This window comes from Amphiura filiformis, chromosome 11 (genome assembly GCF_039555335.1).
Source record: "Amphiura filiformis chromosome 11, Afil_fr2py, whole genome shotgun sequence".
Lineage (NCBI taxonomy): Eukaryota > Metazoa > Echinodermata > Ophiuroidea > Amphilepidida > Amphiuridae > Amphiura > Amphiura filiformis.
In genome coordinates this window covers 45,977,115-45,990,200 of record NC_092638.1, presented here as the reverse complement: position 1 = coordinate 45,990,200, position 13,086 = coordinate 45,977,115, and the positions used below count along the sequence as shown (strand labels likewise).

General features: G+C 38.8%; 1 protein-coding gene across 1 annotated transcript; it reads right to left on the bottom strand.

Annotated features, from left to right (window-relative positions):
* Window positions 1-4,982: 4,982 nt before the first annotated feature.
* Window positions 4,983-8,980, bottom strand: LOC140164899 (echinoidin-like). The gene is made up of 3 exons (XM_072188279.1): window positions 8,856-8,980; window positions 8,095-8,220; window positions 4,983-6,028 (listed from the first exon to the last, which is right to left on the bottom strand). The coding sequence occupies exons 2-3, from the start codon at window positions 8,195-8,197 to the stop codon at window positions 5,535-5,537; spliced, it is 597 nt and encodes a 198-aa protein (XP_072044380.1). The 5' UTR covers window positions 8,198-8,220; window positions 8,856-8,980; the 3' UTR covers window positions 4,983-5,534.
* Window positions 8,981-13,086: the final 4,106 nt, after the last annotated feature.

Here is a 13,086-nt window from a genome sequence, read left to right as displayed (position 1 = left end):
GTGGATTTTTTCCAAGGGTGGGGAAATTTTGTAAAAGTGGACTTTCTTCCCAAAATGTTGACCTTTTTTTAACCCAAAAAATCTTCACTTTACTACACTGAGCTGATCAAGAGGACATAATTTACTCCATATTAATTAACCCTAATCGAACCGGGGGATTTTTGGCAAGGGGGAAGAAAAGAAAGAAGGAGGAATGAAAGAAGAAAACAAAACTTTTTCACGGGTGGGGTTTTGAACCATGACCCTCTCTGGTGCCAGACATGTGCACAGGGATCGCTTGTCACATGGGTCTACCTTGACGGGCCAAAGCTTTCCTTGCCCATATGTTTCTTTGCATGATGATGCAATCGCATCACATGGGACACCTGCGCTTGCAGGTGCTTGTGAAATTATCTTTGGTTCGGTTAGTGTTAACTCTTGCGAAACAAGACCGATATTGCAGAAAATTATCTCAAGTGAACTTGGTTTTACATGCTTGATATTTTTGATTTCCTAAAGGGGATGGAGGGAACATAACCTAGCGGTGTTTGCACTCAAATATTGATACAAATAAAGCTGACAAGCAAGAGGAATGGTATGGATTCTATGAAGGAGATCCCAAGGTTTGATATAAGTGGGGTCATTTCTGCCCCATATGAATGATTTTTCTCGGGAGTAGCTAATATGCATTATTATTTATGTGTATTAAGCCAAATAATCTTATGGGGTTTAGTGACGTAACTTTGTAGGGGGTAGGAGGCTAGAGGTTCTCAACCTGGGTAGGGTAGGGTGGGCAAGGGATGAGGTTGTGGAGTACTGTGCAGGTAGTGTTTGGGTACGGGTGGGTAAGGGTAGGGGTGAGGTTGGAAATAGATGAGATAAGGAGGTAGGAGTGTGTTGCGGGTAGGGGTAGGGTAATGGGTTGAGTTGGGGGTAAGCATTGGACAGATATGGTACTGTAGGGTAGGGTGTGATGTGGGTAGGGGCTGAGTAGGGATGGGGTAGATGTGGGGGTGATGTTGCGGTAAGGGGTAGGAGTTATTGTGGGAGGGATATGGATGGGATAGGGGTAGGGCGAGATTAGGAATGGGTTTTATGTAGTAGAGGCAGGGTATGGTCTGATGGGGTAGTATGTAGGGGTGGGGTAGAGGTGTGGTGAGAGGGTAGAGTGGGGTAAGAGTTGAGGTTGGCTATGGGAGTAGAAGTGTGTTGGGAGGTAGGAGTTGGTGAGATTGGGGATGGGTGGGGTAAAGTGACATGTTGGGGTAGGAGTAGGATAGCGGTGGGTAGGGTAACATTGGGGTAGGTTAAAAGGGTAAGGAAGTAAGCAGTGGAGGGCTGTGGTAAGGGTATGTGTAGTGGATGGGTTGGGCTGAGCAAGGTTATGGTGGGCTATTGTGTGATAGGGTATGGGTGTGGTGAGAGGCTAAGGGTAGGGTTGAGATTTGGGTAAGGAAGTAGGAGTGTGTTGTGGCAGGGGTAGTGTAAGGGGTTGGGATGGGGTACAGGTTAGACTTCTCCGTAGTCCACTTGCCAATTGTGCATAATCTGGCTATTACATTTAAGCTTAAAACTCTGATTTAATTAATGTGTGCACAATTGATAGATTTTCACAACTGATCTTTTCAGTCACCGTACACTCTCTGTTTGTTAGACTATGCCATAGTCGAATTTTATTAAAAATATGTTATTATTAGTCATGATGAACCCATTTCGTTGAACTCAAAATTATACTGATGTTTATTAAAATTAAAGTATTCAATAGTAAAATGGTCATAAAGAGTTAAAAATATCAGATGATTAGTGACAATAAAAGTAATTGAATGCAACATTATCTTGCATAATTATAACGGCTCACTTTAATCATCTCTTTCTTCCATGCTTTAATACTGAACAATTCTGATCTTGGAATCTACCAGTTTATTGATAGCGAACCCCGAAATTTCGACTATGAACTTTGAATTGTAAGCAGAACTTTACCCCTGGACTTTGCTCTCTAAAACACACTGTCAAGCATACTTGTTTATCAGTCCATTAACCACAAGTACGCGCTAGAAGTTTGATGAGAGATTAACTTTCGCGTCAACACAAAAGCGCCGCTAATACCACAGACAGTTGTTTACGGTGTAGTTAATGGTATTGGCGCGGGCCCAGACGATTTAAACCATAGCGAGGTATGGGCGACCAATCACAAGGCAGATCCATTTAAAGATGCATTACATCATCGCCAATTTTAGTTAGGCCAGAAATTGGCCTAACTCTCCATAGAGTCCCGTGTTAAAAATCTTAACGGCAAGGCAATGTCAGTAGTCCACTTGGGAAGCTAACAAACAGAGGGAGTAGGGTGACTGATCAGATGTGAAAATCTATCAATTGTGCACACATTAATTAAATCAGAGTGTTAAGCTTAAATACAATATCCAGAGTATGCACAATGGGCAAGTGGACTACGGGGTAGTCTATCTGTTTGTTAGCTTCCCAAGTGGACTACTGACTTTGCCTTGAGAGTTAGGCCAATTTCTGGCCTAACTAAAATTGGTTATGATGTAATGCATCTTTAAAAATGAATCTGGCTTGTGATTGGTCGCCCAGATCTCGTTATTGTTTAAATCCTCCCGACGCGTACTGGTACCATTATAACTATACATGGTACACAACTATCTAGGGAATGCGGCGCTTTTGTGCTGGTGGGTGAACGTATGCATCTAGCGCGTATTGTACCACCATGCTTAGTCTTGTGGTTAGATTTTATTGATAAACAAGTATGATTGACAGTGTGTGAGTTGTTAAGCTTAAATACAATATCCAGAGTATGCACAATGGGCAAGTGGACTACGGGGTAGTCTATCTGTTTGTTAGCTTCCCAAGTGGACTACTGACTTTGCCTTGAGAGTTAGGCCAATTTCTGGCCTAACTAAAATTGGTTATGATGTAATGCATCTTTAAAATGAATCTGGCTTGTGATTGGTCGCCCAGATCTCGTTATTGTTTAAATCCTCCCGACGCGTACTGGTACCATTATAACTATACATGGTACACAACTATCTAGGGAATGCGGCGCTTTTATGCTGGTGGATGAACGTATGCATCTAGCGCGTATTGTACCACCATGCTTAGTCTTGTGGTTAGATTTTATTGATAAACAAGTATGATTGACAGTGTGTGAGTCCTGGGGTAAAGTTCTGCTTAAAAGTGAAAGTCCATAGTCGGTTTTTCGGATAATAAACTCGCAGATTCTAAAATTAGAATTGTTCAGTATTGAAGTGTCATTATAATTATGCCATTATGATATGTTGCATTCAATAATATAAGCCTACGTAGGGCCTATACTTTACTTTTACTGTCACAAATATAATTATATAAACTTTTTCATAACCATTTTATACTAGTATTTTGATGTAATAAATATCAGTATAATTTCGAGTTCAACTGAATGCGTTCATCATGATTAATAACATTTTTATTTATCAAAAATCGACTATGGCATAGTCTAGGTACAGGTATGGGTGGGTAGGTGGAATATGTTAAGAGGTAAGCGGTGGAGGGATGTTATGTGGGGTATGGTGTGGGTAGAGGTAGACCATAGGATAGGGTGGGGTAAGGGTCGGGAACAGGTGAGGCTTAGGGCTGGGTGGGGTAAGAGAAGAGTGTTAGGAGGTATGTTTTGGAGGAGGGGTGGGGTATAGGGTAATGGTGGTGTTGGGCAGGGTAAGGAATGAGGTGGGTAAGGGTAGAGAAGGTTAGGTTTGGTGTAAGGTGTAGTGAGTAGGGGTGCACGGTAACACAACGCTGAGATATTATAGTGAAGGTATGGGTATTGATCGCGAAAGTGGTTCGAGAACTGCCCTTTTGCCTGAAAGGATGGCCCATTTATTCAACCAGCTTCTTATCACACACCCACTCCCCCATACACACACAGGCAACAGCTCCAAGTTAAACCCTAGGGTGTCCATGTGTAAGGTGAATCTGGTCAAGGAAATTTGATGGGCCACATAATGCACACTGAAACCGCCCACACCCAACCCCAACAACACACCCTTGCACCCTAACCCTCGAGGCACTGGTATATTAAAGTGATATGGCTGCAACTAACAAGAAGGGGTCTTTTGGCATGTTTGGGGGCGAAATTGTGCCACAAATATGGGTATTTCAGGGGCAAATGACCAAAATTGGGGGGGGGGTCCTTCAAAGGTTGTGTCTAAAGGGAGTTTGTGAGGGGCAAACAGGAAAGATGTGGGAACTTTGGTGGCGGTACGTCATGTACGTGGATAAAATAATATGGGAGGAGGGGGGACTCTACCACTGGGCATCCAAACACTAGACGTGGGGTGCATTGGCCGATATACTTTTAACAAACGGACAGATGATGGTGGATGCGATATCGCTATTTTTGACGTCGCCATTGGATTTACACATAATCATGAAATCTTCACAAACAATTCTAAATTTGTTATGTGGTGTCAAAGCAAAATTATCTTACTCTAAAACCGTTGGGGTTCTGCAAAGTACCCCACTGCAAGTATGTTAATTGTCCATTTATAATCGCTAACCGTGTATTGTGAATGGGGCTGTCAGCCCTGTATCTTCGCCAGCCTCGTACGTCCGTGTTGCGTGTCCTATGCCGCCTGCAAACGGACAAATTCCAGATCCCGGGTTCCAGATTTACTATACTAAGTACTATACAACTGACCCCGCTGATCCGATCAGACCAAAAGGAGGCAGTTTATAAGTTGAAAGTTGAGTTTATTATTAATTTTTGTCGACGATTTGGTAATCTGGCTTAGACCCTTATTATATAATTGAGATCCTTACATCCGGATAACATATTAGATTTTAACTTCATTACCCAGACTTCGTTTCAACGTTATCTTTTATAATGCCGATCAGAAATAGTTTATTGTTTTTGCTCCTGTATCTTGATTCCACAATTGCCGCGTTTGGTCTGATTGGATCAAATTACGTATCGTAGGCTAATATATAGATAAAAAAACGATAAAATAATGCATGATTCTATAAGTTTTATTAAACTTCATATACCACAAACTACATTTATGTTTGTTTTTTATTTTGTTATAATTAAGGGATGGGGTATGAACGTTTGAACAGTATTTATTGTGGGACATTAGAGCACATCAGACACATCGAATTGCATTCTGACTACGAAGAATGTCCTTCTGATATCAAATAATTTTGATTTTTTGAAATTTGCAATGTAATACACATATGTATAGCAAATGATTAAAAATTGATATTTTGATATTTAACAGTACTCGAAGTAAACTTTATAAATCTGATGATTTATACTTAGCCTAAAGTGTATGTAGGTGGGATGAAAAGCCGACGATCAATTGAGAGATCTTCGTATTGAAGATATGGAATTTTGTCCCCAAAATACAAAAAAAAATTAGGTCTTTTGGGAAAAAATCCATATCTTTAATAAGAAAGGTCAAAATTTTCAATTGATCGTCGGCTTTTCCTCCCAGCTACATACACTTTAAGAATATATCATTAGATATAATATACGGTTTCTTTACATCGATTTTGAGTTTGCTTTTCTACTCGACCTCAAGCTTGCAAACGTAAGAGAAAAGAGTTGTATAGTCACAGCGCAAATCATTCCACGGCTTGGAATTGTGCCCTATCGTTTTGTCCATCCAGTGGGTACAATCTTCGCCGGGGCTGCTGCCGCCATTGGAAGGTTCACCTGGGCCCCACTCGCTGTAGTCAAAGGTACTTCCATCAGTCCAGACATAATCACCTTCTACAGCCATGTCGTTCAATCCAAGATAGATGCTATTCGCTGGAGTGAGGCCATAATTATTTGGGCTGATGGTACAGACGTATTGGGAAGACTCAATCAGGGAGTCGTGCCAGAGTTTGTATACAAAATCAGACTCTGCTTTACTATGAATGGATATCAAGTGTGCTTGAGTCTTCTGGGTGAAGAAACCATTGCAGTGTGCTTCAGCATCTGCCCAAGTCGTAGCAGCGCCGAAGAATTGATAGCAGTTGTCGTTGAAACGGGTCCAAAGTGGCGGGCATGATTGAACTGCATGGAAGAATATGGTAAAAGAGTTCGACATAAGTTATGAATATGTTAGGATCAAACTAAAAGAGCTTAAAGGAAAGCGAGAAAAAAGTTTAGATTTCAAACTAATTAAGTGACCATAAATAAAGTTATGTTTCTTACGGCACAGTCTGAGCCCCGGGATCTGATCACCCGCCAGTGGGGCTAACGGAGCTAACCTTGGATTTAATTTTCGGGAAATTGTTCCGGGAAAATAATCAAAATATGCATATAGGCAGCCTGACTACGTAGGCCCACTATACGAGGACCTGTGAGCCCTAGTAGTCTGCCCTACACAAGGGACATCGCCAGTTCTGGCTTAGCAGGTTAAATATAAAATATTTTTGGCGCGCTGAATTAATTTATACAATTGATATAATCTCTCTAACAAGATGCATTAATTTATCCATCACGAAATATTTTTAAACGTAATGCATATTGCTCCATCACGTCAGATAAACTTGATTTTTGTAAGCTTAAAAGTGTGTCAAAATTGGATTAACCCTGCCACACATTTAATTCGTTTATTATTCATCCAGTATTTTATGGGGCTTTATACGGTAGGCCTAATGGTTCTCATATTTAAAATATTTCAGGCTATCCTGCTCATGTTATGACAATTTGATTGGCACGGTTGTATAAAGCATCTTGTTAGCTTCTATTTAATACCGCATTTGCTACCAAATGCTCTAAATTGAAAAAGATTCATACTGCAGTTACTGTCCATTTTCCTATACATAATACACAGTACTCTCACCATTGACGCGTGACCTCTACAAACAGTGCATGTTATAGGTATATGGGCATTGCCTAGTTAACGTCATTGTGTGAAAAATAACCGGCCAATATTTAAAGTACTCTCTGAAATTCTAGAAAATATAGTTTTGTAACATGTCCTAATTTTTTCAAGCTAATTTAGATGTTTGGAAATATTCGCACTTTGGTGTTTTAGTGTATGTTATACGTAATAGGGCATTGCTTAGTTAACGTCACTGTGTAATGATAACCGGCCAATATTTAAAGTTCTCTCTGAAATTCTTGTAATATAGTTTTGTAACATGTCCGAAATTTTTAGCTAATTTAGGTGTTTGGAAATATTCGCACTTTGGTGTTTTAGGAAGGATATGTAAATGACAGATAACACCAAAAATATGAAGAAATTATTTCCAAACCGTGTTAAGTCTCTACCGGTCTCTGCGTGCTCCTTTATTAATTTACAACTTTTACAAACGAACCCATGGTTGTTTTATAGCATGCAGAACTGTATTCATTTTAAAGAAAAGTTGAACACTGATGGCGCTATTTATGGTAAATCTTGTTTGCATCTTTACAAGGGGTAGATACTTCTATAATGCATGGCTTCAAAACATCATAAAAATAAGTAACACATAGCAATGACATTTTCAAACTACTTTTTATCATCAAATGAAAGAGATAACTCATATTATTGGGCTAAATTAAATCTAAAATATAGGTAAATAGCGCCCTCAATTAGCACTGAAATATACAGTTTATAGAATCAAAATTACCGGAAAAAGGCGACAAAAGATGAAAAATTTTATAAAGAAAAGAAAGTTTAAGTTTAAAACAGTTAAAAAGTATTATGTGTATATTAGTGTGAATTAGTGTGATAGCTGTTGGCATTGTAAAGGTCTAGAATTGAAAATTATGTAATGTTTTGTTAGAAACATTAATAAAATAATGATCACATCAAATAACCGATATTAACCAAATTTCATATACTGGTATTAATCTTTGTCAATTTAGAGTTTTTGGTAGCAAATGTGGTACCACATTAGAGCTACAAAAATACTCTACACGATTGTGTCAATTAAATTGTCACAACATAAGTAGGTTTATATTTATGACGGGTTACATAAGTGAGAACTTTCTTTTTGTGTTATGAATAAATAAATCTCGATCGATGAAATCCGGAGGAGCGCGACAGACCCGGTGACGGGACATTTCCCCAAGAGTAGGGGGTGGGTGGAATTCCATGCCCTGTTCGGCCGGCGTCGCGTCTTAACTCGAAGGTACTAGTAACTTACCGGTGCCCCCGTGATGCATGCCATGATCATGATGATCATCAGCGAAGGTATCTCTGAGGAACAAGATGTTCACAAGTAGTGCAGCTAGAAATTTTAGGAACATTGTTGGTTTGAAGATTGCAGAACCTGGATATAGAAAATAACCATTTAGGTGAAAATAATGTAAACTATAAACACAAATTTTATAACATTTCACTACACGGTGTTTCACGCAAAGGTATATACAAGGTAAATGGTAAATAAATCTGCAAACACCAGTCAAAATATCAGTCAAAGTTCAAAAGTGGCTCAACTCAATTTCCCTGTAGTGCTATTGTTAAAAAATCCTACTGGCCGTATGCGCATTTCGTTTTGGACAATTTTACCGGATATCGTTTTTTATTTGAGAAACTCAGAAAAAAAACACATTTCAAGCAAAAAATATAAAATCAATAAATTCTATGAAAATCAATCTAATTTTCGTGAAAACTTGTAATAGTTTCATTTGGCATGCAGAGTTGTATTTGGCAGTATTTTGCATGTCACGTTCTACAAGTTGAACACTACTATATAGCCTAAATCTATCAGAAATTGATTTTCTTTGAAAAGAAATATTTGATTCCAATAAAGAACCTCGGATTAATTGATACGTACAAAGCTAACTTAAGGCACATAACACAGTAGTGACAGTATAATGTTAATAAAACATTCGATGGACTAAATCCGGAGAATAAATCTGACGATCCCCTCTTTTAATATTACTTTATGCAATATGTACTCACCCTTAAAAAGTTGACTTGATCGATTCAGATGCTTGCTTCGTCCAAAACAAGATAATCTAGTTGAACTCCGGGGTTGAACTTGTACTGATTGTGTCGGTAGTTTGCAGTGACTAATATTACTGACAGTCAGTGCTATTTATGCAGAGATGAAACCGACATTCAATAAACGGATTTCCGACAACACTTAATTTTTGACCAATAGCAAACAGTCTACAAGAAACGGATCACCACATTGGGCAGGTCTCATCTTTAACTGGGAGTGGTGTACGTCAACCTGCCTGGTATACCCATATCAATGATTCGGGCGTAATAGGCCTAATTTACTAAACAGACTGTATCAAAATAAAGTATACAGTTTGAAAAAAAAAATGCCACTAGATTAAAAAGTATGAAGCATTTGGTAAAAATGCTACGGTATATCAGATCTTCTCAACATGATGGCATTCATACCATTGAGGAAGACGAACTACCTGGGGATGTCAACTTGTGCAATTATGTTTCTCTGGAGTTCATCAAGGTCTGCAGGAGGACTTGTGAAAACCTTTGATTGCAGATAGCTCCACAAGAAGAAATCCCGAGGTGTAAAATCAGGCTATCCTAGGGGCTATTTCACGATTACCAAACAATCTTTCCAGGTGTACTGTCAATTTACTGTAAAGAAAGTGGTGAAACTGATTTTCATGTTATTTTAATTGACTTCGCGCAACTGCATTTTTAAACAGCTCACAAAATATATAGCCACTGAGTCCTTATTAATGGTCACACGCCAGTGATTTTACAGTTGTGGGATGACAAGATGTTGATTCAGCTATCAACTAAATTATTTTGACCAAATGCCTCGTACTTTTAATCTATTGGCATATTTCCAACACTGTACACTTTATTTTGATACACCCTGTATAGGATAAGCTGCCACTCGTTTGCGCATGTGAGGTTAGTCACACGTACTCAATGCGCAATCAAGCGTGATGTGATATGCCTTGTGTAAGCGATTGATATGTAGACGAGGCATATTTTGTCATTATTTGAAACAAATCTAACTGACGAAAAATAACGAGCATTTTACAATTATAAATAGTGCACAAAGCCAACAAACGCGCCTCTGTACACTTTACAGATTTTCGCTGACTACTATGGTCACACCTTATAAACCATCTATAATAAATTACTGAGTTTGGCGACTTGGTAAGGCTAAAAACTTCTACGTTTTACATTATTTCGGAAAACGGATTTTTGCGTTGAGTAGAGTAAAGTTGTCCGCACCCCAATAAAACGTCCAATTTTGTTTTTGTTTACGTTAAGGGTGTCAAATTATGTTAATTAGTTTCAAAGCCACTACCAGAGCACCTGCATCCTAAAACTTTTAACGCCAACACAATACACTAATGGTGACATAGCCTGCGGTGTGAGGATATTATGCCTGTAGTCTCAACTATACATGACACAGAAGTATGCCTGTAGTCTCAACTATTACATGACACAGTAGAAACTCAATTAACATCTATTGTTTATTCAACTAATTTATCAACATTAGCATGTATTCTGTGTTTTTATGGAGAACCTATAGTCAACAGTAGAGTGTTTGTTTATTGAATTAGTTTGTAAGTGAAACTTTTAAAGGACAAATTAATCAGGGTTGCCAAACCTGTTGGTAACCCAAATGGGTGACTTTTGAACAATTTCACTGAGACTTCCCATATGAACAGATCATGGTTAAGAAAAACACAGCTGCACAGTGGTAAGAGTACGACAAATTTATCCAAAATGGGCTAACAAATAAAAAGTACAACAAATGCATAGAAATCTAAAATATCAGATCACCCAGCAGGCCACAGGGGCCAAGAGGGATGTGAATAAAATTGTGTTCATCTGCTCAGTGATGTAGCCAGGACTTTTGCAGGAGGCAGGGGCAGCAAGGTACATTTCAAGGTGGGGGACAAACTTGGATGAAAATTATAAAAATGAGCTAAAAGGTACAACAAATTTGTCCAAAATGGGCTCAAAAGTACTGTAGAAACAAATGCATAAAAATCTTAAATATCAGAGCCGCCAGCATCCCACAGGGCAAGACTTCTCACAGTGGATATGATATGGTGGCAAGAAGACTTGCTTCGATCATGATCTAATTGCAATTTCAAGCCATTGATTTATATGGAAAAGATACTAAATATTATACTTCTAAGTTCTAAATGATAATCTCCTCTCATACCTTTAATCACATTAAATAAAACATTTACATGTACACAAAATATACAAAATTTACCAACCGCGGAAGACTCTGACCGCGAAAGACGGGTGACCGCTAGTTAAACAAAATCCAGATTTTTCGGAACTAGAGATAGATGTCGTTGGTGGCGTCTGGCCAGATGAAGGGGCTATACCCGGCTACCTGTACATGACTTGTATAGACCCGTGACGTCACGCAGACATCACGGGTCTATCAGATCTGTCGATTAAACTACTTCTGCACTTTTTTGCCCAGATCTATGCTGTTTCGTATATTTATCAGCGTTTCCAACCCTTTTGAAACCATTCTAAGGCATTCCATGCGCTACAATGTCAATATTGTGGCTACTATCTCGGGCATCTCAGAGCATTACCTGGTTTTTCCATATGAAAGTACTAAGGTGTTCCATCAAAGCTTTCGTCGTGTGCTGCCACCTAGCGGTGGTTCCGGAAACGTTGCGTCCAGGGACGCAGCTCAATATAGGCGCACTCTCCTAACCACCGGGGGGGCACTTCAATATGAAATGGATATAGGTGTAAGGGCTGGCACTTTCGCACTAAGGGGCATTCGGTGAGAGCAAAATGTAAAAAATATGGGGACATTGGGTGAGAACATGACCTTTTTTAAATGGAATCTTTGGGTGAGAGCCGAAACAGCGCCTCAGAAAGCCACAAATCGAATTTTTAGATTTAAATGGCAATACTGCAGTTACTGTCCGTTTTCCTATACACAATACACAGTGCTCTCACCATTGACGCGCGACCTTTACATATAGTGAATGTTAGAAGTATATTGCGTTTGCCTAGTTAACATCACTGCGTGAAAAATAACCGGCCAATATTTAAACTATTCTCCAAACTCCTAGCAAATATATTTCTCTAACATGACCTAAAATTACAGCTAGGTTAGAAGTTCAGAAATAGTCGCACTTTCGTAGAATATGAGTGAGGGCAAAGCATAGCTAGCTCATAGCTAGCCAACTCCCCGTGTTAATTGAATGGAGATTTGACCGAAAATATTGAGCTATATTGGTAACGGACCGCTCCGTTCTGAAGGATGCCACAAAAAAACGGTACAAGCTACATTTAAACTATTCTATGAAATTTTAGAAAATATCATGTTTTGTAACATGTCCTAAATTTTTAGCTAATTTAGGTGTTTGGAAATAGTCGCACTTTTGTGTTTTAGGAAGGATATGTAAACGACAGATAACACCAAAAATATGAAGAACATACTGCAGTTACTGTCCGTTTTCCTATACACAAAACACAGTGCTCTCACCATTGACGCGCGACCTTTACAAATAGTGTATGTTAGAAGTATATTGCATTTGCCTAGTTATTATCACTGTGTGAAAAATAACCGGCCAATATTTAAACTATTCTCCAAACTTCTAGCAAATATATTTCTCTAACATGACCTAAAATTACAGCTAGGTTAGATGTTCAGAAATAGTCGCACTTTCGTAGAATATGAGTGAGGGCAAAGCATAGCTAGCTCATAGCTAGCCAACTCCCCGTGTTAATTGAATGGAGATTTGACCGAAAATATTGAGCTATATTGGTAACGGACCGCTCCGTTCTGAAGGATGCCACAAAAAAAAAACGGTACAAGCTACATTTAAACTACTCTATGAAATTCTAGAAAATATAGTTTTGTAACATGTCCTAAATTTTAGCTAATTTAGGTGTTTGGAAATAGTCGCACTTTTGTGTTTTAGGAAGGATATGTAAACGACAGATAACACCAAAAATATGAAGAAATGATTTCCAAACCGTGTTAAGTCAACAATCATTATATTGCTCATTTTCAAGAATGCTGGTTAAAAAAAAAGCAGGCCATTGTCTCATTTCGTGAACAAAGGTCCACATACCATTGTTTCCTTGCGTTTCCTTTATAATCAGTTACCCAACTGAAGCTGTATTATAGCACCTCATAGCGATATCGCACATATAAAACAGACACATGTGCACAACCAGAGAAGATCCGATTTAATCAGTTGAG